The sequence below is a fragment of the Ylistrum balloti genome, unplaced genomic scaffold (genome assembly GCF_031769215.1).
Source record: "Ylistrum balloti isolate Yb309-2 unplaced genomic scaffold, AGI_CSIRO_Ybal_v1 Utg370114, whole genome shotgun sequence".
In the NCBI taxonomy this organism is placed as follows: domain Eukaryota; kingdom Metazoa; phylum Mollusca; class Bivalvia; order Pectinida; family Pectinidae; genus Ylistrum; species Ylistrum balloti.
In genome coordinates, this window is record NW_026782134.1 from 782053 (window position 1) to 808651 (window position 26599).

The 26599-nt window shown below is 37.0% G+C and overlaps 1 protein-coding gene across 1 annotated transcript in view; it reads left to right on the forward strand.

The window, feature by feature from the left end:
• The window catches only part of LOC132550249 (monocarboxylate transporter 2-like), a 34883-nt gene that overhangs the window by 6656 nt on the left and 1628 nt on the right, over positions 1-26599 (forward strand). Inside the window, exons 2-4 of the mRNA XM_060214293.1 lie at positions 11561-11894; positions 24761-25034; positions 26069-26447. Coding sequence (XP_060070276.1) covers positions 11561-11894; positions 24761-25034; positions 26069-26447 — 987 coding nt within the window. The remainder of the gene's footprint in view (positions 1-11560; positions 11895-24760; positions 25035-26068; positions 26448-26599) is intronic.

Sequence of the window (26599 nt, forward strand, 5' to 3'; positions counted from 1 at the left end):
TTCCCGGCCTTGGTATATGTTTTATTATGTCACTGGCTAATATAATAATCTGGCCACTGGGAAATCATTTGATACTTTGGCCTTGCGCGATCGTCTTTTACAACAAAAACACACTTTAAATGTCGACAGGTCAGAAAAGATGTAAATTCAAACAAAAAGCAATGATAAAACGACAAGAGTTATAATCAAATTATTATTGAATTCTATATTTAGCGATATTTACTTAAGCGGCACTGGTATGCCCTACAACCAGATTTATTAAACTGTCTTCCTTTGATTTAGAAACCTTTCAAGTTCATGAAAACAAATGTAAGCGGCACATTTGGCCAAAGAGAGAGCATTTTTTAGTAGTTCAATCTATTTAGAATTCACGAGAACCAGCAGAGCAGATCACCAAGGGAAAATTCGATGTCGCGCTTGGGTCATAAATTCGTTTCAGAAGAAACTGCAATATTCTTGTCACGATCGTGATCCAAATCCAAATAAAAATGAATCAATCATTTAGACCAGTGATGTATTATTAAAGTGAACATTTGTCAGAAAGTTGAATTAAATACTAGCTTTTATATCTCTAACAAGTATTTACATTGTGTTTTATGTTACTGCTCAATTGGCGGTAGAATTCATTGAACCTGGCAATATCACTATTTTTGTTTCGATCGGAGTTGGTGAAATGAAACTGCCCTTACATACTGTTTTCAAAATAATTTTCCTTTTTTCTTCTAGCGTCCTTTACAATAGAACTGGTTACATTACCGCCGGTACGCTAACTAAAGACAGTTTATGTCTCTCCAATAAAGGTACCGAGCCCACTGTCTGGAAATGTATTTAAATATGTCACTGACAAATATACTGGTATGTCGACTTCTTGTATTACCTATGTACATACTCTTATTGCATTGTGATGTTACAATAAGATTTCATTAACTGCCCAAATTGATGATATATAGCTTTTCATATATATCGGTACACAGTGGCTATGATAGATAAGTGATAAATTAACTATTTGTACAGTTTTTCAATACGTGTAGAGACTCGCCGTTTTTGCCTTTCTTCACCCTCGCCAAAATGCAGCTTTTGCTTTAAGACACTGATCTTATATTCTATTTATCCTGTGACGGTGATTGAAAATCAGACCATCAAAACTTGAACAGTATATCTTGTTACGTCGTCTACAATGTACAGTTGTGGAATGCATTATTGTTTTAATAGTAGTTTATGTCTTATGTTACGTGTGTATGCATATAAATTTTATGTAAGTGGTGCTTTTGTCCAACTTATAGAACACATAATTAGTTCTCATGTTATATCCTGTCATGATTTAATAATAATGATAATGATGTATACATAATAGATCAAATGATCGCATACCTAAAACTGACAGATCTATTCCAAGTTTTGTTATATAAAAAGTCACATTTTAGTATATTGATGTATAAACGAAATCAAAAGACGAAAAAATCATATAGGTAAATTTAAACTTATATTTATAAACGATTACTGCGCATGCGTGATATACAACTACATCACATTTACAACATGGTTGATTTGCCCTTTTTACTGTTAAAATGTAAAAGTTATATATTATGTAGTAATTAGCGAAAAATCAAGCAGCATCAGTATTACTAAAACAATATAATGACGACCGTGTTCTGTTTATATAAAAACAAGAAACTTACATCCAAGCCAACAACGACATTTTCCCTCCAAGGTACATACTAAGCGTGGTAATATCATTATATTAGTTTCCCGTTTCTAGATATCAATATTTTGTTCCCAACGCTGCGATGTTTACATAATAAGATATAAACAACCACTGCGATGCACACTATCAGCTAATATTAATCACCCTTGTTGGCCCGGATGGCAGCGCGCAGGCGTCTTACTGTAGGAGGAAACCGGAGTACCCGGGGAAAACTGACGTGGTCGGACAGGTGACCAACTTCCTTATCACGTCTTCCGGGAATCGAATTCTGGATGGCAAGGTATAAGGCGAGTGCGGTACAACTGCGCCACCTGACCACCGCAATAGATTTGATTGTTCCAATATCATGAGATACAGTTTGATGGAGACAAAGCATGGGGACACTTGTTGCAGTGACTAGTGGTTTCTTACCAACTTATCGTTTCTGTGTTTTGAGAACTTGTCATTCATTACTCAGATTTGACTGTTACATCGAAGATATTGTCGAGAAAGCAAACGACCCAAATACTTCTGATTCTCATACTTTCTTGGAAGTCCCTGTACTCATATTTCTTCTTGTCATATTTTGCCATCGTTCTATCGATTTTGAGTCTTGATAATGATTTATTCTAAACACATAAAAATGATAAAAATCTTTAATTCAGTTGATGGATGTCTTGTGAACGTAATTCCTTACATTGTGGAGGCTGTAGGTGTTTACAAGATGTCCCCTTGCCTCGATGTTATTGAAATGATTTACATCAGAGCAGCATGAAACACGTTGGCGTCCAGCCCTATCCGTTGTCACGTGTGATAAGTATTGAGACCCTTGACAGTTCACGTCGATAAAGTAAGTTCAGCGTCCACGGTTACACGTGGGTGACCGGCGTTTGTCATGTGCTGCTGTATCACGTCGTGAACGCTGCCTCCTCTGAGATTTTTGTTTTCAGATAATATTACACGATTCTCATGTTAATGCTATGGTTATTCACCTACAATTAGTAATATCAGTTTGACATCAATGTCAACCAGTGTGCACGGTCGAGGTTAAACAGATTTAATTACTTTGTTTACCGTGTTGCGGGCAAAGTAGACTAGACATTTCTGATTAACAAATGGATTGGACAGTAAGTTATAGGAAGTTATGAAAACTTTTTTTTTCTCAGTAATTATTAGTAAACCACACTTTTGTCATGTTAGTAACCAATTTAGGATGGCAATTAAGCTTGTCAAAACTCATCGACACTGGTAATAATTTAATTGCCATTCACATTGGATAAGAGAGCTTGCAAATCACATGGGTCATTCTCTTATACACTCTTAAAGAACTGTAAAATTTCATATATAAAATTCACATTGGTTCTCCGATGTGTACGCTCATTTTTGGCTTTCGAGACAGATCGAGGAAAAATGGACCATAGTCGGCCATCTTGATTGTTTCAAAGTTGCTACGAGATTAACCTTTTCACAATTCTATATATACGTGATGATGCCCTTGGCAACTATTTGTCTATGTCCAGTTTCAAACCGTTTTGAAAACCATCAGAACTGATAAGCAGTCATATAGGATTTTGACAATTTAAATTTTCTAGTGTTCTTTCTTCCTGGTTCCGCGTTGAGTTATATATCAGATTTCACAATGTTACACACTCTATTTTTTACTTAGTTGTACATATCTAGTTTTGATGTTGTCTAGAAAAACAAATGGGTTAACAATAGCCATATCATAAGATTTCGACATTTGATAAAAAAAAAATATATTACCACTATTTTACAGATGTTTGTCAGAGAATATTGGAGTGATGTTTTCCACAAGCAGATTTCCGTAGGTGAATGCTGATTACGTCGTAATTTATTTACTTGTCAATACAAGAAAATTAATGAACACGAAGACGAGAAAATACTAAAACTTCATACTTCGGGCTTGTTCCTGAGGTTTATAGACATGAACACAATGATAAAATCTAAATGAATACATATATTATTGCCTAGAGCTTTAATGGTATGTATCGTTAATTAGTCTCCTTTTGTATACAACCAAAAATAGCAGCTCTCAATCGTGTGACGTCATTGTTTACTGATAAGTCAGTTGTTCCATACGAATGATGACGTCAGAGAGCGCTATTCCCGGGTTTACACCGAGAGTGAGTACTCTACTGGACACCGAGATAGATAATAACTGACCGGTTCATGGTTAGTGACCATCGTTACTAAATTAGAATCAGTGTATTAAGCTTGATGACCGCCCATTATTAGATTTTAGAACTAGTACATAGGTATATCGATTATCGATCGAACGTCTGCACAGTGCTTCATATATAGAAACATCATCTCGTTAATACTTATTATTGGATCTTTTGAAATATAGTCGTCTTGATTTTAATCCAACGTCTTGTGTCAGATGTGACTTAATTTTACGTTTGCATGTTTCAACTTGGTGTCTTTATTTAAGTTTAAAAATGGAAACACTTTTACATGTTCTAAATTACGTATATCACATTGTGCGAAATTGATCAGATAACCTGGTGACGGAGCAGAAGAGTCGAATTTCTATCTGACCTTTTTAAAAATTACACGTAAAAAGATTTCAACATTTTGACGTTTTAGAACGATTTTCATTGGGTAACACTGATTTATTATCAGACACTATTACAGATGGCGATGAGCAGGGACATGTGCAATTCTGTAAATGTAGAAAGTATCACAATACAACCTGTCCGATTTACCTGTGACGTAAGTGGTGACTGTGATCGAGACTCTCTAGCGTTTGAAGGTTTACGCTCCACTTCCCGTTTCAAGATGTCAAGACCAAGTTGGCTTTGGTCATGGTCTACAAGTCTGCAGTCCCTATGTGACTATGTCACGGTGTTACAAGTCTAATTTTTGTGTGACTTTGGTGTAACAAGTCTGTAGATTTTGTGTGACTAGTGTTACAAGTCTGTAGATTTTGTGTGACTTAGTCACGGTGTTACAAGTCTGTAGGTTATGTGTGACTGGTGTTACAAGTCTGTAGATTTTGTGTTACTTAGTCACGGTGTTACAAGTCTGTAGATTTTGTGTGACATTGTCACGGTGTTACAAGTCTGTAGATTTTGTGTGACTAGTGTCACAAGTCTGTAGATTTTGTGTGACTGGTGTTACAAGTCTGTAGATTTTGTGTAACTGGTGTTACATGTCTGTAGGTTATGTGTGACTGCTGTTACAAGTCTGTAGGTTTTGTGTGACTTAGTCACGGTGTTACAAGTCTGTAGGTTATGTGTGACTTTGGTGTTACAAGTCTGTAGTTTTTGTGTTACTTTGTCACGGTGTTACAAGTCTGTAGGTTATGTGTGACTTTGGTGTTACAAGTCTGTAGTTTTTGTGTGACTTTGGTGTTCCAAGTCTGTAGTTTTTGTGTTACTTTGTCACGGTGTTACAAGTCTGTAGGTTTTGTGTGACTGGTGTTACAAGTCTGTAGATTTTGTGTTACTTAGTCACGGTGTTACAAGTCTGTAGATTTTGTGTGACATTGTCACGGTGTTACAAGTCTGTAGATTTTGTGTGACTGGTGTCACAAGTCTGTAGATTTTGTGTGACTGGTGTTACAAGTCTGTAGATTTTGTGTAACTGGTGTTACAAGTCTGTAGGTTATGTGTGACTGCTGTTACAAGTCTGTAGGTTTTGTGTGACTTAGTCACGGTGTTACAAGTCTGTATTTTATGTGTGACTTTGGTGTTACAAGTCTGTAGTTTTTGTGTTACTTTGTCACGGTGTTACAAGTCTGTAGGTTATGTGTGACTTTGGTGTTACAAGTCTGTAGTTTTTGTGTGACTTTGGTGTTCCAAGTCTGTAGTTTTTGTGTTACTTTGTCACGGTGTTACAAGTCTGTAGGTTATGTGTGACTGGTGTTACAAGTCTGTAGATTTTGTGTTACTTAGTCACGGTGTTACAAGTCTGTAGATTTTGTGTGACTGGTGTCACAAGTCTGTAGATTTTGTGTGACTGGTGTTACAAGTCTGTAGATTTTGTGTAACTGGTGTTACAAGTCTGTAGGCTATGTGTGACTGCTGTTACAAGTCTGTAGGTTTTGTGTGACTTAGTCACGGTGTTACAAGTCTGTATTTTATGTGTGACTTTGGTGTTACAAGTCTGTAGTTTTTGTGTTACTTTGTCACGGTGTTACAAGTCTGTAGGTTATGTGTGACTTTGGTGTTACAAGTCTGTAGTTTTTGTGTGACTTTGGTGTTCCAAGTCTGTAGTTTTTGTGTTACTTTGTCACGGTGTTACAAGTCTGTAGGTTATGTGTGACTGGTGTTACAAGTCTGTAGTTTTTGTGTGACTTAGTCACGGTGTAACAAGTCTGTAGTTTTTCTGTGACTCTCTGTAGCTCGTACGTTTTATTCTATTATCATACACGTCTGAACAGTTATATATTCTAGGGAGTTAAAAATTCCGTATCTTGTGGAAATATCGATCGAACTCGTGACCAACTAACCTAGATATTGTCAATGTCAAGTCGCTGTTGAAGATGCTTCAGTCTTGCGGGTCGTGCTTCGGGATTTCAATGCACGACTCCAGCATGCTAGGAACTTGAGTATAGTTACGGGGAAGGGGAAAAAGACGGGGTGTTTTGTGTACACTTACAGAAGAGACAGGTGAGGAGACAGACGTTTTCATAGGAATATTTGTAGCTGCATGATGCGGTTGTTGTATTTGTGGTAACTGCATTGCAAAGGACGAGGAAAATAACCCCGGAATTCTGCAACGAGAAACAGAGTAGGACCGTCTCTCTAATGGAGAGAAGGGAATAGAAAATGTTCCCTATTCAGGAAGGGGGTGGATGGTAGAATATGATCTGTTGGGAATATAGGATAAAACAAAGGGAATATATACTTTATAAAGGGAACAGGAATAGAGAATAAAATAGCATTTTAATGCTTAGGGGAATAGAGAATAGAATATTTGCTATAAAGCAAAGTGAATATAAGGTAGGAGAGAATGTTCTTTGTGAGGTGGTGGAGAAAGATGAATACAAGATAGAATACAGTTAAAGGGAGAGGGATAGAGGGTAGAATAAAAACCATGTAAAAGGAAAGAGGAAGATAGGGTAGACTGCTCTATGTAAAGTAAGTCACATTAAATAGGCCTCAGTCGTATGGGGAGAGAATGGGTGTTAGAGGTTAGAGGAGGGTGACATATGTCTGACTTGTATGGGGAGAGAATGTTTTTTAGAGGGAAAGGGAAGGTGACATAGGACTCACTCGTATGGGGAGAGAATGGGTGTTAGAGGTCAAAGGAAGGTGACAAAGGTCTCACTCGTATGGAGAGAAATCGATGTTAGAGTTCAATAACTGGTAATGTATTCATAGTCATATGATTTATTACATTCATGGCCTAACAAATTAGCACTATTCATAAAACGTCTTACAACATATGCTGCAGCTATTCCATAGTTAAAGAGTTACAATGATCGTCGATATAGTTCACTGATGTCTGTATTTAAATGTTTGTGTACGATGTAGACAATTGTGTGTCAGATAGAGCCTTTTAAAAATACTTCTCCCATCGCCTTTCCTCATATTTAGATATATCTTTATTCATAAATGATTTTAAAATTTGATTTGGAGAGGAAAAACCCACTTGGAACAAACGTGAAACAAATATTATTTGTTCAAATTAAATTGCCTTCTCGAACATATCAGTTGTAACTGCGCTGAATTTCAGATCCATCAAATTTTACTGAGCCGAATTTCAGATCCATCAAATGTTACTGAGCTGAATTTCAGATCCATCAAATGTTACTGAGCCGAATTTCAGATCCATTAAATGTTACTGAGCTGGATTTCAGATTTCAGATCATAATTGATAAGTTTAGCTCCCAAGATATAACTGAATATAAAGTGTATATACTTGGTCTTTCCATTACACAGCCAAGAGCACTAGTTTGTATTTATGTGTTTTGCCATAAAATAACCATAGACCATATTAACTTATTGTAGCATCAACCGATGAATTTGATTAAATCGTAAAACAATTGTGTCAGAATAAGTAAGTTTAAGATAATACATTTCTTTAAATGTAATTTGTCCCAACATTTCAGGGGAAAAAGGACGACCCGAAGTATGACTAGCTCCCATATTCATTTTCATAATAGATGTACCCTACCAAGAGGTTTCACTCATACAAAGAGTGAATCTTCTGTTTCATCATCAGTAGAATCATTAGCAAATAGAACTACTCGTATAGGGAGACGATGGGTGTTAGAGTTTAAAGCAAGGTGTTGGTGGCCTCACTGGTGTGGAAACACAAGGAGTTCAAAAGAAGACGACAGAAAAGTATCGCGTGTGAGGACAAGAAGTGTTAACACTGTAGAGGTATCTTTCCTAATGAGAGACATGGAGAGGTCAAAGGAAAGTAAAACACCTCGCCGGAGAAATAAGGTCGTCCCTACTAATGTTTGATCAGTGTAGGATTGTTGACATATCTAAACTGTTGGAGAAACCATTTTATTATGATATCAAACAATCGGTCTATGCATGTTATCAGCGGTTTTCGAGATTTCCCATACAAGACATTTTGGTAAATCTATTGACAGCTTTAATTTTAAGTCGTAATTGACTGCCAGGCAGTTATTCACAATAATGTAGGCCATTTTTATCGATTTATATTCTACGTGTTCAGTTAACGCCGACCCTTTTGTACCGAGACTGTGTCGGTCGTCAACAGATGTTAGAATTTTATCCTTTCGATTGTCTGTCAGTTTACTTGCTCGAACAACATTACACGTGACCACCTTTGATATTTACACACTTGTATGCTCGTTTTGTGTGAGTTTCTTGTCATGCATCACTGTTATTTTTAAATTTTCTTGTTGGAAAAATCTTCAATAAATCTTTACAGTGTGTTCTACTCAGCACTGTTAAGACAAGAAACAAAGTGCAGTAATGATGGTATTAAGTTTAGACAGTAAATAGAAGAAGTCTTGCAGTCTGAAATACGGACAGCGAGCGGACGACGGACACCTCGTTACAGTCGTATCTTGCGCTAGTAAATACATAGGTCAGACGAATTAAAAGAGAAGCAGACGAAGGCATCTTGGTGTTTTTCATGTCAGAAGTTTAGGTGCAATGTAGCTTCATCTGGCAGCGCTGGCCATTGGGGTCGTGAGTATGGCCATTAAACACTGAAATCGATGAGTTCATCAAGATGATGTTTTAACTATCAGGAATACACAGGTAAATAAACTTGCACATCGGACATGCGCAATTAAAGTAACACAATAATGTCCTACTTTGTAGAACATGTACTTAAAACAGAGAACCATTACACTGTTACTAGTTGGAAGTGTACTGTCGATATGAAAGATAATTAAAATATCACCCGTTAGGACGACATGGATTTTTGTATATAGTTGTTATAGTAGAAATATGATCACGTGAATTCGAAGAAAGTATAGATAATGTTGATATAAATATGTCTTCTTCAGTTATATTACAGTGATTGTGTCCGTGGGCAAGACATCATGCCCTATTTTACTAAATAACATGCACTTAAAATGAACTGGTGGGATACAGGTCAGTGTTGTCAAAATGCGCTGAATTTGCCTAAGCATATGTAAGTAGATTTCCCAATGGCGTCTGATGGACAATGCATCTTACCTGTACTAACCACAGAATGATAAGCTTATAAACAAAACAATGAAGAAGAAGAAGGAGAAAAAAAAAAAGAATAATAACAGATAAATAAAGAAATAACCGAGGCATTAAAATGAACTCGAGTGACTTGATATTCACACATGGTGAACTATGTCTTGGTTATAACTTAGCCGCTACGTGGAAATGTCGTTTGTATTTTATTATTAATACATTTCGTTAATTACATATGTAACCCTTATTTCGAAGTTATCAAATGTAATTTGATAAGTGATTAAACAGTGATTGTATGTTAATATGTGTGTTCGTTAAACAGTGATTGTGTGTTATGTGTGCTCGTTAAACAGTGATTGCGTGTTATGTGTGTTCGTTAAACAGTGATTGTGTGTTATGTGTGCTCGTTAAACAGTGATTGCGTGTTATGTGTGCTCGTTAAACAGTGATTGTGTGTTATGTGTGCTCGTTAAACAGTGATTGTGTGTTATGTGTGTTCGTTAAACAGTGATTGTGTGTTATGTGTGCTCGTTAAACAGTGATTGCGTGTTATGTGTGCTCGTTAAACAGTGATTGTGTGTTATGTGTGCTCGTTAAACAGTGATTGCGTGTTATGTGTGCTCGTTAAACAGTGATTGTGTGTTATGTGTGCTCGTTAAACAGTGATTGTGTGTTATGTGTGCTCGTTAAACAGTGATTGTGTGTTATGTGTGCTCGTTAAACAGTGATTGTGTGTTATGTGTGCTCGTTAAACAGTGATTGCGTGTTATGTGTGCTCGTTAAACAGTGATTGTGTGTTATGTGTGCTCGTTAAACACTGATTGTGTGTTATGTGTGCTCGTTAAACAGTGATTGTGTGTTATGTGTGCTCGTTAAACAGTGATTGTGTGTTATGTGTGCTCGTTAAACAGTGATTGTGTGTTATGTGTGCTCGTTAAACAGTGATTGTGTGTTATGTGTGCTCGTTAAACAGTGATTGCGTGTTATGTGTGCTCGTTAAACAGTGATTGTATGTTAATATGTGTGTTCGTTAAACAGTGATTGTGTGTTATGTGCGCTCGTTAAGCAGTGATTGTGTGTTATGTGTGCTCGTTAAACAGTGATTGTGTGTTATGTGTGCTCGTTAAACAGTGATTGCGTGTTATGTGTGCTCGTTAAACAGTGATTGTGTGTTATGTGTGCTCGTTAAACACTGATTGTGTGTTATGTGTGCTCGTTAAACAGTGATTGTGTGTTATGTGTGCTCGTTAAACACTGATTGTGTGTTATGTGTGCTCGTTAAACAGTGATTGTGTGTTATGTGTGCTCGTTAAACAGTGATTGTGTGTTATGTGTGCTCGTTAAACAGTGATTGTGTGTTATGTGTGCTCGTTAAACAGTGATTGTGTGTTATGTGTGCTCGTTAAACAGTGATTGTGTGTTATGTGTGCTCGTTAAACAGTGATTGTGTGTTATGTGTGCTCGTTAAACAGTGATTGTGTGTTATGTGTGCTCGTTAAACAGTGATTGCGTGTTATGTGTGTTCGTTAAACAGTGATTGCGTGTTATGTGTGTTCGTTAAACAGTGATTGTGTGTTATGTGTGCTCGTTAAACAGTGATTGTGTGTTATGTGTGCTCGTTAAACAGTGATTGCGTGTTATGTGTGCTCGTTAAACAGTGATTGTATGTTAATATGTGTGTTCGTTTAACAGTGATTGTGTGTTATGTGTGCTCGTTAAACAGTGATTGTGTGTTATGTGTGCTCGTTAAACAGTGATTGTGTGTTATGTGTGCTCGTTAAACAGTGATTGTGTGTTATGTGTGCTCGTTAATCAGTGATTGTGTGTTATGTGTGCTCGTTAAACAGTGATTGTGTGTTATGTGTGCTCGTTAAACAGTGATTGTGTGTTATGTGTGCTCGTTAATCAGTGATTGTGTGTTATGTGTGCTCGTTAAACAGTGATTGTGTGTTATGTGTGCTCGTTAATCAGTGATTGTGTGTTATGTGTGCTCGTTAAACAGTGATTGTGTGTTATGTGTGCTCGTTAAACAGTGATTGTATGTTAATATGTGTGTTCGTTAAAACGTGACTGTGCTTAACTGTTTTCTCCATTTAGAGTGATTGTGCGTCAATGTATGTTCTGGATAAACGGTGAGTGTTCGCTAATCTATGTTCTGGATGTAGAGTGAGTGTTCGTTGATCTATGCTCTGGATAAAGGATGATTAAGGATGATTGCTCGCTAATTTATGCTCTGTTTTGTTTGTTCCAGCATGGCTTGGGAGTGTCGGTGTCAGCATCACGTTGTTCCTTTCGCCTGTCATTGCTACGATCTGTCAACGAAAAAGCCCAAGACTGTACGCCGTCATTGGGGGCCTTATCTGTTCCCTTGGGTGCTTGTTTTTAGCCTTCTCAACAGAAATGGATCAGTTGTTTATCAGTCATTGTGTCGTGCTTTCATTGGGAAGTGGTATTACTCTTACTTCTGCCAATATCATTGTTGGACGTTACTTCCGTCGGAAACGACAGATAGCGGAAATGATAATGATTTCCGGTACAGGTCTCGGTGCCGCTGTGATGTCTGTGTTGTTTAGGAACCTGTACAAGTAAGTATGTTTTTATCTCCTTCCTATAACGTTCCTTCTCAGTTTTTTTCTTGTTCTCGTTCCTTTCATTTTAAATTTTGTGCTCTTGTAAGATGGCACAGATAAGAGTTCATAACAATCATTATGTTGTTACCATCAACTTTTACGTTGGTGATCGATAAGAAATAATTGTATAGAAATCAGTGCTGTGCTAAATATTTAAATATCTTCAATGTGATCTAGGATATGATGAAACATGTTTAATAAACAATAATTTCAAGGACACTGTCATAAAATTATAGTCGAACACCTGCTTGATTTGTCTGTTACTAGAGCGTACTAATGTACGACGTTGTGTGGAAACAATTTGTTGCTCTGTTATAGACATGTATCAACACACCTGTTGAAGAGACCTATAAGGCTGACTTATTAAATAAAATATTTTTAATATTATCTTAGGTTATCACCTTTGAAACATATTGAAATAATCTTTTTATTTGAAAAGACATCGGACATACACGATACCTTTCTTTTCATGACATTTTTAAAAATGCTGTAAAAAGAGTACTGAACATCATATCCAAATAACGTTCCCCGTGTGTTTCCAAAAGGTATAATTCAGTAGATCAGATAGCTAAAACCTTCATGACATAGGCTAGAGATCAAATAGCTAAAACCTACCATGACATTGGCTAGAGGTCAAATAGCTAAAACCTACAATGACATAGGCTAGAGGTCAAAAAGCTAAAACCTACAATGACATAGGCTAGAGGTCAGCTAGCTAAAACCTACAATGACATAGGGTAGAGGTCAAATAGCTAAAACCTACATGCCATTGGCTAGAGGTCAGATAGATAAACCTACAATGAAATAGGCTAGAGGTCAGATTGCTAAAACCTACAATGACATAGGCTAGAGGTCAAATAGCTAAAACCTACAATGACATTTGCTAGAGGTCAAATAGCTAAAACCTACAATGACATAGGCTAGTGGTCAGCTAGCTAAAACCTACAATGACATAGGCTAGAGGTCAGCTAGCTAAAACCTACATTGACATAGGCTAGAGGTCAGATAGCTAAAACCTACAATGACATAGGCTAGAGGTCAGATAGCTAAAACCTACAATGACTTAGGCTAGAGGTCAGATAGCTTAAACCTGCAATGACATAGGCTAAAGGTTGATATCTGAAACCTACATGACATAGGCTAGAAGTCAAGTAGCTAAAACCTACAATGACATAGGCTAGAGGTCAGATAGCTTAAACCTACAATGACATAGGCTAGAGGTCAGCTAGCTAAAACCTACAATGACATAGGTTAGAGGTCAGATAGATAACCCTACAATGATATAGGCTAGAGGTCAGATAGCTAAAACCTACAATGACATAGGCTAGAAGTCAGATTGCTAAAACCTACAATGACATAGGCTAGAGGTCAGATAGATTAAACCTACAATGACATAGGCTAGAGGTCAGATAGCTTAAACCTACAATGACATAGGCTAGAGGTCAGATAGCTTAAACCTACAATGACATACGCTAGAGGTCAGATAACTAAAACCTACAATGACATAGGCTAGAGGTCAGATAACTAAAACCTACAATGACATAGGCTAGAGGTAGAGTATTGAAAGTAACAAAACAAAGTAAATTGTCTGAAATCTGGGGTCACAGTGTTATGCTCTAAAGCCATGTGTTGAGTAATTAAATGTAAACATTCGCTCTTTGTTCAATGTAATGTTGATGTATTTTGTGTGTTTATATTTACATGGAGGACAGTACATTGGTATTTAATGTCTTGTCTATGTTCTGTATCAGTCACAGGGAGGTATGTAACGTTCCAGTTCCGCTCTAGTTTTGTACTTTCTTTCTCGTGTAACAACCGTGTTGAGAGAATCAAAGAAATCACCAAAATACCGCGTGCCGATTATGAAACTTTCTGTCACACGCGATATTCACCGTGAAAACCGTTCACCATGTCCTTGTGAATTATTGTTCCAATATGTCACCAATCGCGCCATTACCCCCATAGATGTTAATGTACAAGCGTTACAACATGGTTGTGATGTCATCTGTTGTTTTTTCGTACTTTAACCAAGCCTGTAACCTAAACTGTTCTATATATTACATGTAACTGTTCTTTATGCTACCTGTAACAGTTCTGTATGTTACATGTAACTTTTCTATATGTTACCTGTAACTGTTCTATTTCTTACCTATAATTGTTCTATATGTTACCTGCAACTGTCCTATATGTTACCTGTAACTGTTCTATATGTTACCTGTAACTGTTCTATATGTTACATTAACTGTTCTATATGTTACCTGTAACTGTCCTATATGTTACCTGTAACTGTTCTATATGTTACCTGTAACTGTCCTATATGTTACCTGTAACTGTCCTATATGTTACCTGTAACTATTCTATATGTTACCTGTAACTGTTCTATATGTTACATTAACTGTTCTATATGTTACCTGTAACTGTTCTATATGTTACCTGTAACTGTCCTATATGTTACATTAACTGTTCTATATGTTACCTGTAACTGTCCTATATGTTACCTGTAACTGTTCTATATGTTACCTGTAACTGTTCTATATGTTGCCGTAACTGTTCTATATGTTACCTATAACTGTTCTATATGTTATTTGTAACTGTTCTATATGTTACCTTTAACTGTTCTGTATGTTACCTGTAATTGTTCTATATGTTACCTGTAACTGTTCTATTTCTTACCTGTAATTGTTCTACATATTACCTGTAACTGTTCTATATGTTACCTATAACTGTTCTATATGTTACCTATAACTGTTCTATATGTTATTTGTAACTGTTCTATATGTTACCTTTAACTGTTCTGTATGTTACCTGTAATTGTTCTATATGTTACCTGTAACTGTTCTATTTCTTACCTGTAATTGTTCTACATATTACCTGTAACTGTTCTATATGTTACCTGTGACTCACTTATAGGACAGTCAGTTATAAGACAGATAAAGGCTTGGTCACTGTATTGTCTTCATCTGGATAAAAACAACAAAGTAAAACAAGTATACTAGTAGACTGTTATGTTTCAAAATAACGGGTTTAATGAAATCACACATTGTCAAAACGAAAACATGATTACTGTTTAATACAATTTATTCCAAGAACAGATGACCGGTTACATAATTTCCTAGAAAAATATATACTACTGGTATTCATGTTAAGCTCTATAGCGTTTGGGGAATTTCATTTTTTCCCACTGTTTTGAAGATGATGGGAACTACTTTCAGTAAACAGTAATCTCACGAAATCCATGCGAGTGTAGTGAAAGAGAGAGAGAGGCAGAAACTCTGGTTTATTAGAATATAACATTCTACTCTTAACTCTTGGTTTTGTAGACATTTCTGGATTTCACATGATTTTTAATTCACCTAAAAATGAAGAAATACTTCCCTTTTGTCACATTTTGACCACATCCTTACTTGTTCTTTCGTTACAAATATCTTTTTGTAAATATAAAACATCACATATTTGTATCATTCAAATCCATCATTTGAAAGATGAAGCCTGTGGAAGGAATGCCCTGCTGTCGGAGGACACCAGGAAATTGAATTAAAAGAAGTGAACTAAGAAGCTCTTTGTGTTTCACCATATCAATGTTTTCATCATGTGTAACACATCTCATGGTATCAGTGTGCTGTTACATTGGGCTGTGTTATGAGTGATAAATAACGTTGATTTGGTTTAACGCACGTAAGTAGAACCGTCGTATACATTTTAAAGAACAATGGTAAATTACACTTTAATGGATTTAAATCAGTTGTCTGAGACAAATTTTGTGGAATCAATTTTCAAATTTAGATAAAAATGTTCTATATTAATACAAAGGAGGTCCACCTTTAGTCACAAACTGTACAGTATGTTGGAGAGAATAAAGATGGGCCTCGATCTGCCCTCTCTCACAAACTGTACAGTATGTTGGAGAGAATAAAGATGGGCCTCGATCTGCCCTCTCTCACAAACTGTACAGTATGTTGGAGAGAATAAAGACGGGTCTCGATCTGCCCTCTCTCACAAACTGTACAGTATGTTGGAGAGAATAAGTATCTCGGGCATGATGGGCCTTGATCTGCCCTCTCACAAACTGTACAGTATGTGTGAGAGAATAAAGACGGGCCTCGATCTGCCCTCTCTCACAAACTGTACAGTATGTGTGAGAGAATAAAGATCTCGGGATTGACGGGCCTCGATCTGCCCTCGCCTACAAATTGTACAGTTGTCGTCTTATCGCCATAATTTACCGTCTTTGAAGAAAATATGTTGGGTAAGTATGTTTCCTAGCGTAAGGATTTTTTTGTTTTTGTTTTTGTAGCAGGATTCCAGCATTCATGTATAAATATAGAATATAAACAACACAGAATATAGAATTAATATTTTGATTACGAGTTTTTAATTTCAATAATATCATTCATGGGTTATGCTTACAACGTTAGTATGTACCTAATGTGAATGTCACCTGCATGGGCGGTTTCACTGGGCGATGATATTCTAAATATGGTCGCTTTCGTTAATTGGTAAGTGTACGGAGTATGCTATGTGGAACTTGTAGTTACCCATGACATACCCATACGATAGATATATATTAATACTGAGGGGTGACATTTTTTTCTGGCGTATTGGATACATACAAATCAGAAGTGACGAAGGGTACTTGAATATACACAAATACTGCCCCACAAGTACTATACGTGCCTACACACCGTACCGTCCCTACAGTCGTTTAACGTTTCGATAGTCGATGCAACTAAAATGTTCATTAAACAGTTATCTAACTACAATACTGACACTGTATACACACAGTTATCTAACACTCCAGTACTGCATACACACAGTTATCTAACACTCCAGTACTGTATACACACAGTTATCTAACACTCCAGTACTGTATACACACAGTTATCTAACACTCCAGTACTGTATACACACAGTTATCTAACACTCCAGTACTGTATACACACAGTTATCTAACAGTTATCTAACACTCCAGTACTGTATACACACAGTTATCTAACACTCCAGTACTGTATACACACAGTTATCTAACACTCCAGTACTGTATACACACAGTTATCTAACACTCCAGTACTGTATACACACAGTTATCTAACACTCCAGTACTGTATACACACAGTTATCTAACACTCCAGTACTGTATACACACAGTTATCTAACACTCCAGTACTGTATACACACAGTTGTCTAACACTCCAGTACTGTATACACACAGTTGTCTAACACTCCAGTACTGTATACACACAGTTATCTAACACTCCAGTACTGTATACACACAGTTATCTAACACTCCAGTACTGTATACACACAGTTATCTAACACTCCAGTACTGTATACACACAGTTATCTAACACTCCAGTACTGTATACACACAGTTATCTAACACTCCAGTACTGTATACACACAGTTATCTAACACTCCAGTACTGTATACACACAGTTATCTAACACTCCAGTACTGTATACACACAGTTATCTAACACTCCACTGTCTAACACTCCAGTACTGTATACACACAGTTATCTAACACTCCAGTACACACTGTATACACACAGTTCCAGTACTGTATACACACAGTTATCTAACACTCCAGTACTGTATACACACTCTAACACTCCAGTACTGTATACACACAGTTATCTAACACTCCAGTACTGTATACACACAGTTATCTAACACTCCAGTACTGTATACACACAGTTATCTAACACTCCAGTACTGTATACACACAGTTATCTAACACTCCAGTACTGTATACACACAGTTGTCTAACACTCCAGTACTGTATACACACAGTTATCTAACACTCCAGTACTGTATACACACAGTTATCTAACACTCCAGTACTGTATACACACAGTTATCTAACACTCACAGTAACACTCCAGTACTGTATACACACAGTTATCTAACACTACACACAGTACTGTATACACACAGTTATACTGTATACACACATCTCCAGTACTGTATACACACAGTTATCTAACACTCCAGTACTGTATACACACAGTTATCTAACACTCCAGTACATACACACAGTTATCTAACACTAGTACTGTATACACACTCCAGTACTGTATACACACAGTTATCTAACACTCCAGTACTGTATACACACAGTTATCTAACACTCCAGTACTGTATACACACAGTTATCTAACACTCCAGTACTGTATACACACAGTTATCTAACACTCCAGTACTGTATACACACAGTTATCTAACACTCCAGTACTGTATACACACAGTTACACACTGTATACTGTATACACACAGTACTCCAGTACTGTACACACAGTTATCTAACACTCCAGTACTGTATACACACAGTTATCTAACACTCCAGTACTGTATACACACAGTTATCTAACACTCCAGTACTGTACACACATACACACAGCATACACACATCTAACACTCCAGTACTGTATACACACAGTTATCTAACACTCCAGTACTGTATACACAGAGTTATCTAACAGTCCAGTTCTGTATACACAGAGTTATCGAACACTCTAGTACTGTATACACACAGTTATCTAACACTCCAGTACTGTATACACACCGTTATCTAACACTCCAGTACTGTATACACACAGTTATCTAACACTCCAGTACTGTATACACACAGTTATCTAACACTCCAGTACTGTATACACACAGTTATCTAACACTCCAGTTATCTAACACTCCAGTACTGCATACACACAGTTATCTAACACTCCAGTACTGCATACACACAGTTATCTAACACTCCAGTACTGTATACACACAGTTATCTAACACTCCAGTACTGTATACACACAGTTATCTAACACTCCAGTACTGTATACACACAGTTATCTAACACTCCAGTACTGTATACACACAGTTATCTAACACTCCAGTACTGTATACACACAGTTATCTAACACTCCAGTACTGTATACACACAGTTATCTAACACTCCAGTACTGTATACACACAGTTATCTAACACTCCAGTACTGTATACACACAGTTATCTAACACTCCAGTACTGTATACACACAGTTATCTAACACTCCAGTACTGTATACACACAGTTATCTAACACTCCAGTACTGTATACACACAGTTATCTAACACTCCAGTACTGTATACACACAGTTATCTAACACTCCAGTACTGTATACACACAGTTATCTAACACTCCAGTACTGTATACACACAGTTATCTAACACTCCAGTACTGTATACACACAGTTATCTAACACTCCAGTACTGTATACACACAGTTATCTTACACTCCAGTACTGTATACACACAGTTCCAGTCTATACACACACTCCAGTACTGTATACACACAGTACTGTATACACACAGTTATCTAACACTCCAGTACTGTATACACACAGTTATCTAACACTCCAGTACTGCATACACACAGTTATCTAACACTCCAGTACTGCATACACACAGTTATCTAACACTCCAGTACTGCATACACACAGTTATCTAACACTCCAGTACTGCATACACACAGTTATCTAACACTCCAGTACTGCATACACACAGTTATCTAACACTCCAGTACTGTATACACACAGTTATCTAACACTCCAGTACTGTATACACACAGTCATCTAACACTCCAGTACTGTATACACAAAGTCATCTGACACACCAGTACTGTATACACACAGTTATCTCACACTCTAGTACTGTATACACACAGTTATCTAACACTCCAGTACTGTATACACACAGTTATCTGACACTCCAGTACTGTATACACACAGTTCTCTGACACTCCAGTACTGTATACACACAGTTATCTAACACTCCAGTACTGTATACACACAGTTATCTAACACTCCAGTACTGTATACACACAGTTATCTGACACTCCAGTACTGTATACACACAGTTATCTGACACTCCAGTACTGTATACACACAGTTGTCTAACACTCCAGTACTGTATCCACACAGTTATCTAATACTTCAGTACTGTATACACACAGTTATCTAACACTCCAGTATTATCACTGTATACACACAGTTATCTAACACTCCAGTACTATCACTGTATACACAGTTATCTAACACTCCAGTACTGTATACACACAGTTATCTAACACTCCAGTACTATCACTGTATACACACAGTTATCTAACACTCCAGTACTGTATACACACAGTTATCTAACACTCCAGTACTGTATACACACAGTTATCTAACACTCCAGTACTATATACACACAGTTATCTAACACTCCAGTACTGTATACACACAGTTATCTAACACTCCAGTACTGTATACACACAGTTTTCTAACACTCCAGTACTGTATACACACAGTTATCTAACACTCCAGTACTGTAAACACACAGTTATCCAACACTCCAGTACTGTATACACACAGTTATCTAACACTCCAGTACTGTATACACACAGTTACCCTCAACAAAGAATTCTGGCCCCACAACTATCTACAACCCGTACCTTCTACATAGTTATTTAACACAACAGTACTGACCCGACAACTATCTACAACCCGTACCCTCCACATAATTATTTAACACAGCAGTACTGACCCGACATCTATCTACAACCCGTTCCCTCCACATAGTTATTTAACACAGCAGTACTGACCCCACAACTACCTACCATCCGTACCCTCCACATAGTTATTTAACACAGCAGTACCGACCCCACGACTATCTTTAACAAAGCAGTACTGACCCCACAACTACCTACATCCCGTACCCCCCATACATATATCTAACACAGCAGTACTGACCTACAACTATCTACAACACGTACCCTCTACAAAGTTATTTAACACAGCAGTACTGACCCCACAACTATCTACAACCCGTACCCTCTACATAGTTATTTAACACAGCAGTACTGACCCACAACTATCTACAACCCGTGCCCTCCACATAGTTATTTAACACAGCAGTACTGACCACAACTATCTACAACCCGTACCCTCTACAAAGTTATTTAACACAGCAGTGCTGACCCCACAACTATCTACAACATGTACCTTCCACATAGTTATTTAAGACAGCAGTTCTGACTCCACAACTATCTACAGGACGTGCACGGGGTATATAACACCAAAACTTTCCAACACATCTCTGCTCACGATTGTGCAAGACGGAACATGAAAACGTCCCTTGATGCCAATTCTAATCGACATAGCGACGTCATCATGTTTGAGCCTCACGATAAAATAGAAACACAGATCTATTTTTAGTGAACACTAGTCTGTATGGACATCAAGTATCGATCCAAAGATTGTCGTGTTCATAAAAACGTCAAGTGAAAAACAATAACAACACAAAACATTGGAATAAGAGAAATACCGGTAGACCGCTTCATCATAAAAATATTGGATTCGGTTAAGACACAGAGCACTATGCTGGGTGTAGGAGAATATTCTACTTCGTGGTCGATTATACAGATGTTGATATTTCTGTTGCATTTAGCCTCTTGGTATTCATTTGAGACAGTATACAGCGAGCATTATTTTGCGTGAAATATGTTTTAGCATACTTTAGCAGAAAATTTATTGATATCTATGTGCACGTTGTGTATGATGCACTCTAGGCTGGTTAGGTCTATTTCTAAGGGATATCCATATCTTATGCTTTGCGCCGTAAGTTCGGATGAACGGAATCATTACGCCAAGAGAATCAAGAGAAATAATTTCATTTTTGCTGAGCGAGCATCGACCAATTGGCCAGTTGTCAAGGAAACAAGACGGCATTCGAAACTGTGGTGATTACAAAATCACCAAGAAGCAGCCAATGAAAAACAAAAAGGAAATACCAACACGCTGTCAACATAATCATAATCCAAACTCAAATTCAATAAAACCAGGGCAAAATATGAACCAAACAAAGATTGACACGGAGGCTCCTTGAAAAGTACAAGGAGAAGATAAGATCAAGTGTTCCGGAAGAGAAAGCGTGTTCTGCTTCATCAACGATGACACATGCTATGTAAACCTTGCTCAAGTATGTCAGGTTCTCAAATGAGAACAAGGTATACAACACCGCACACTAACAAGCATCAAACACGTCCACCTTCATATCACACGAAGAAATAGCATATCTCTCAATGAGATCACTATGACGACCGAAAAACTTGGAGCATGATTGGCATCAACGTGCATCTTTTGAAATCCCGTGTTATGAGTTTGGCCGTCAGTTGACCACTACTTGCATGATAATCGTGATAATGGAAACAGGCCCTTGAATATCGAATCAACTGCGACATGTAAACACCAAAGGTTGTGGATGCAAATTACTGACTGGGTACTAGGATATAGATCGCATTTCACGAAACAGGAGACGGTTTTTATCAAAGTTGTTGGAGCTTTTTTTAATAACTCCATGGTTCATTTAATATCTTCTAATCAAGTTGAAAATTATGTTCAAATATGTCATAATTTTTTGCTTGGAATCGTGCAAGATGTCGATGATACCGACACGAGTCGGCAGTATACCATTACATGAGTATGGCAGAAAAGAGAGCTCTTTGCGACCTTGGATAGCAATCGAATAAATAGAACATTCACTAGACGCTCCTGTGTAACAGACATCCAGACGACATAGAAGTTTATCATCAAGAAAAAACTATTACACGTGTTTTTGCCGATCTTCGTTATCTTGTAAGATATTACCACTCGTAAGTAAGATATTACCACTCGTAAGTAAGATATTACCACTCGTAAGTAAGATATTACCACCCGTAAGTAAGATATTACCACTCGTAAGTAAGATATTACCACTCGTAAGTAAGATATTACCACTCGTAAGTAAGATCTTACCACTCGTAAGTAAGATATTACCACTCGTAAGTAAGATATTACCACTCGTAAGTAAGATATTACCACTCGTAAGTAAGATATTACCACAGGTAAGTAAGATATTACCACTCGTAAGTAAGATATTACCACTCGTAAGTAAGATATTACCACAGGTAAGTAAGATATTACCACTCGTAAGTAAGATATTACCACTCGTAAGTAAGATATTACCACAGGTAAGTAAGATATTACCACCCGTAAGATATTACCACTCGTAAGTAAGATATTACCACTCGTAAGTAAGATATTACCACTCGTAAGTAAGATATTACCACTCGTAAGTAAGATATTACCACAGGTAAGTAAGATATTACCACTCGTAAGTAAGATATTACCACTCGTAAGTAAGATATTACCACTCGTAAGTAAGATATTACCACTCGTAAGATATTACCACTCGTAAGTAAGATATTACCACTCGCAAGATATTACCACTCGTAAGTAAGATGTTACCACTTGTAAGTAAGATATTACCACTCGTAAGTAAGATGTTACCACTTGTAAGTAAGATATTACCACTCGTAAGATATTACCACTCGTAAGTAAGATATTACCACAGGTAAGTAAGATATATTACAACAGGTAAGTAAGATATTACCACTCGTAAGTAAGCAGGGTAAAATAGAGTAACAAAAGAGGACAAAGACGCCTGTTCGGGTGGGAATGAGACCATCCAAGTCGATGTAGTGCTTGTGAAGTCCTCTTTAAGGTGTCGTCTTAATGCCGAGGAGTCGTTGTTTCCTGTACCTGGGAGGTTAATTAACGCGCTTTGTTATACACAATGTGGAAATATATCAATTAATCCGGCATTAGTTATCTCTCTTCAGCACAATAACAATTACACGTGTAGTTTAGGTTGACCCAGTGACTCCTGTTATGTATTCATCTACATCAACGTATCTGTATAAATACATCAAATAACTTCGAATGACTAAATGATCACCACAACATTAACAACGGAACATATAATAAAAAGAGCTACGTTGATGTTTTATAATGTGTGAGAGTTGTTTACAAATAATCTACCAATAATTTTAATAGAAGCTCCCCCGCCCAAAAAAAGTACAACCCCCCCCCCCCCCCCAAAAAAAAAAAAAAAATTAATTAAATATATATATATATATATATGTATATATATATATGTATAATGAGACTGTACAGGGTACCTCTCAACGTAGTTCACAAGGAAACACAAGGTTGTTCTGGGCAGCACAAAACGATTTCCATGACATGGTGTTAGTCAAACATCCATAACATTTGTTTAAAACAACTGTAATTACTAAATTTAGTTCTAACACCGGAAGCTGACTTTGGGTAATGTAAGTAATCGTTGTATGTATACTATTATTCACGAGGGACAGCTTGGAATAGTTAAAAAGTGTGTACCTCTAATATCAGTAAGAGGTGTCGAGACGTTGATCTGAAATCAAACATTAAAAACTCATGACTTAGTTCACATGTGTTCTCAAAACTGCCATTGCTTGGTAATGGACTGCGACACAAATGTGTACACAATTCTGATGTCTGTATGTCATTTTCTTCAGATGATCCGTATGCATCTTGTAGAATTGACAATGAAAACTGGAGCAAACCCAATCAGACTTTTTACGAAAGTGGAAAAAAATAATCTTTTTCAAATCTCAAAATAAAACATGCACAAAAGAATGAAGGGGAATCCACGTATGTTTTTAGAAGTATCTTCTAGAAGTAGTGATGACAATCTTCAGCTGCTGACCTCCAAGTTAGGGGCATTCATTAAACAAATTTTGAAACAGCTTTCACCTGGGATTTGAAAACTGTTGAATGATAGGTCATCTTGTAATGCACTGTGACCGACTAAGTAGAGTGTATGTGTACCTTTTGAAGATGTTCCATTTATGACTTCTAGATATCGGACGGTCAGACATTCTTAAACAAATAACCCATCTCTGATTATAGTGAATTCAATTTGATCAATCATTATTCTCATTTTATTTTTTCAGAAAATTAGAATGGCGGGTAGCCCTTCAGTGCCTAGCTGGTATTCTTGTGTTGACTATCTTCGCAGGATCACTTTATCGCTCCGCCTCCATGTATCACCCACGGCGGAAAGTTATTGTGCACATTAAGTCCCAGAAAAAAGGTCGCCGGGATCAGGAGGATAGCAACAATGTATCCTACTTTGACTTTTCAGCACTAAGGATGCGCTCCCTCCAGGCCCTCATGTTTATCACGGGAATAGTGGGGCTTGGAATTTACGTCCCGTTCGTCGTGATGGTAATGACTATACTAACATAGAGATGTTTATATAGATAACGTAAGGTCATTTATAGCATCTTGTATTTATTTCTAATAGTATTGTAAAATTCTTTGTTGTCCAACAACAGCTTTATGTTTATTATATTTCACAAATGTAAAACGATAATACATAGAGTAAGAGATAACAAATTGAAGAAATAATGACAAACTGTAAGATAATGTAAGTTATATCAACACACTGTAGGATAATGTAAGTAATATTAACACACTGTAGGATAATGCAAGTAATATCAATACACTGTAGGATAATGTAAGTAATATTAACACACTGTAAGATAATGTAAGTAATATTAACACACTGTAGGATAATGCAAGTAATATCAACACACTGTAGGATAATGTAAGTAATATTAACACACTGTATAAGACCAGGGGCTTCAGAAGGGTAAGCGTCCTTTGCTTCATCGGCGACACCCACCATGTAAACAAACTACGTCATATACATAATATTGTTTCTAAGAACTAAAACTGAAGAATTAGTGTCGGGATGTCTAGTCTTAATATCAAAAGACGTTTCTAGGTTTGTAGCAAGCATTCTTTGTCTGTCAATATTTCTTACAATAATTGTTATATTCCTCAAAATTGAGCTTTGTTTTCTTATTTTGTGTAATCATGACTGTCTATCCTCATTTGACACCGATTGTTACAAGGGCTTTAATTGAATCCAGACAGACTTCTATAGTTAATGAATATACGGTTTTTGGGAGCTCTGTAAGTGTACATACTATTAGGCTTTGGTTAGTAAGGGGACCGATCTGATTATTACCTGTGATGATGTATGATTGAAACAACATCTTAAGATCAGTAGGATAATAATAAATGATTATTGGTTTTGTAATCATATGATGTAAGTAGAGATAGAAGTCGACATTTACTTATAGATTTCTATTACCTAGGACAATGGTTAGATCAAACAAAGAGTTGTTGTGCTCAGGGGTAATATACAATTTGTTTGGTGGAGAATTCTCAAAGCCTTTACTTTGACCTTTCAGATAAAGACAGGGTCAGAACATTATGACAAGGACATGTTACTGCTGTATAACGTTTACCTGGGTCTCGGATTCCTACTCGGCTGTCTTATTCACGGATACATCGTCATCCGCGAGAGTAAGGAGTGCATTATATCTACCCACCACCTGTGCCAGTCCTCGTGCATAGCGTGCGGGGTGCTCACTCTCCTCCTCATCATGGCTAAAGACTTCAATGCCTTCGCCCTATATGCCTGGGTGTTCGGTATCTTCTGTGGAGGCTACCACTACACTCTCAAAATATACACGTACGAACTGGTCAAGCTCAAAATCATGGAGAGGGCTTGGGCTTTTGTGGCTGTGGGGCAGTGTATCCCAATATTGATAGGATCGCCAATCTCGTGTAAGTATGCGGTGAAAGCAGATTTGGCAAGACGGCTTCCCATGATCCATTAAGTGTAAATTAGTATAAAATGGACCAAGGTCACCAGCATAACATAAGGTGGCAGTGATGTTAATATGTCATAGAAATATTTATAAACTGTGTAGTCCTGT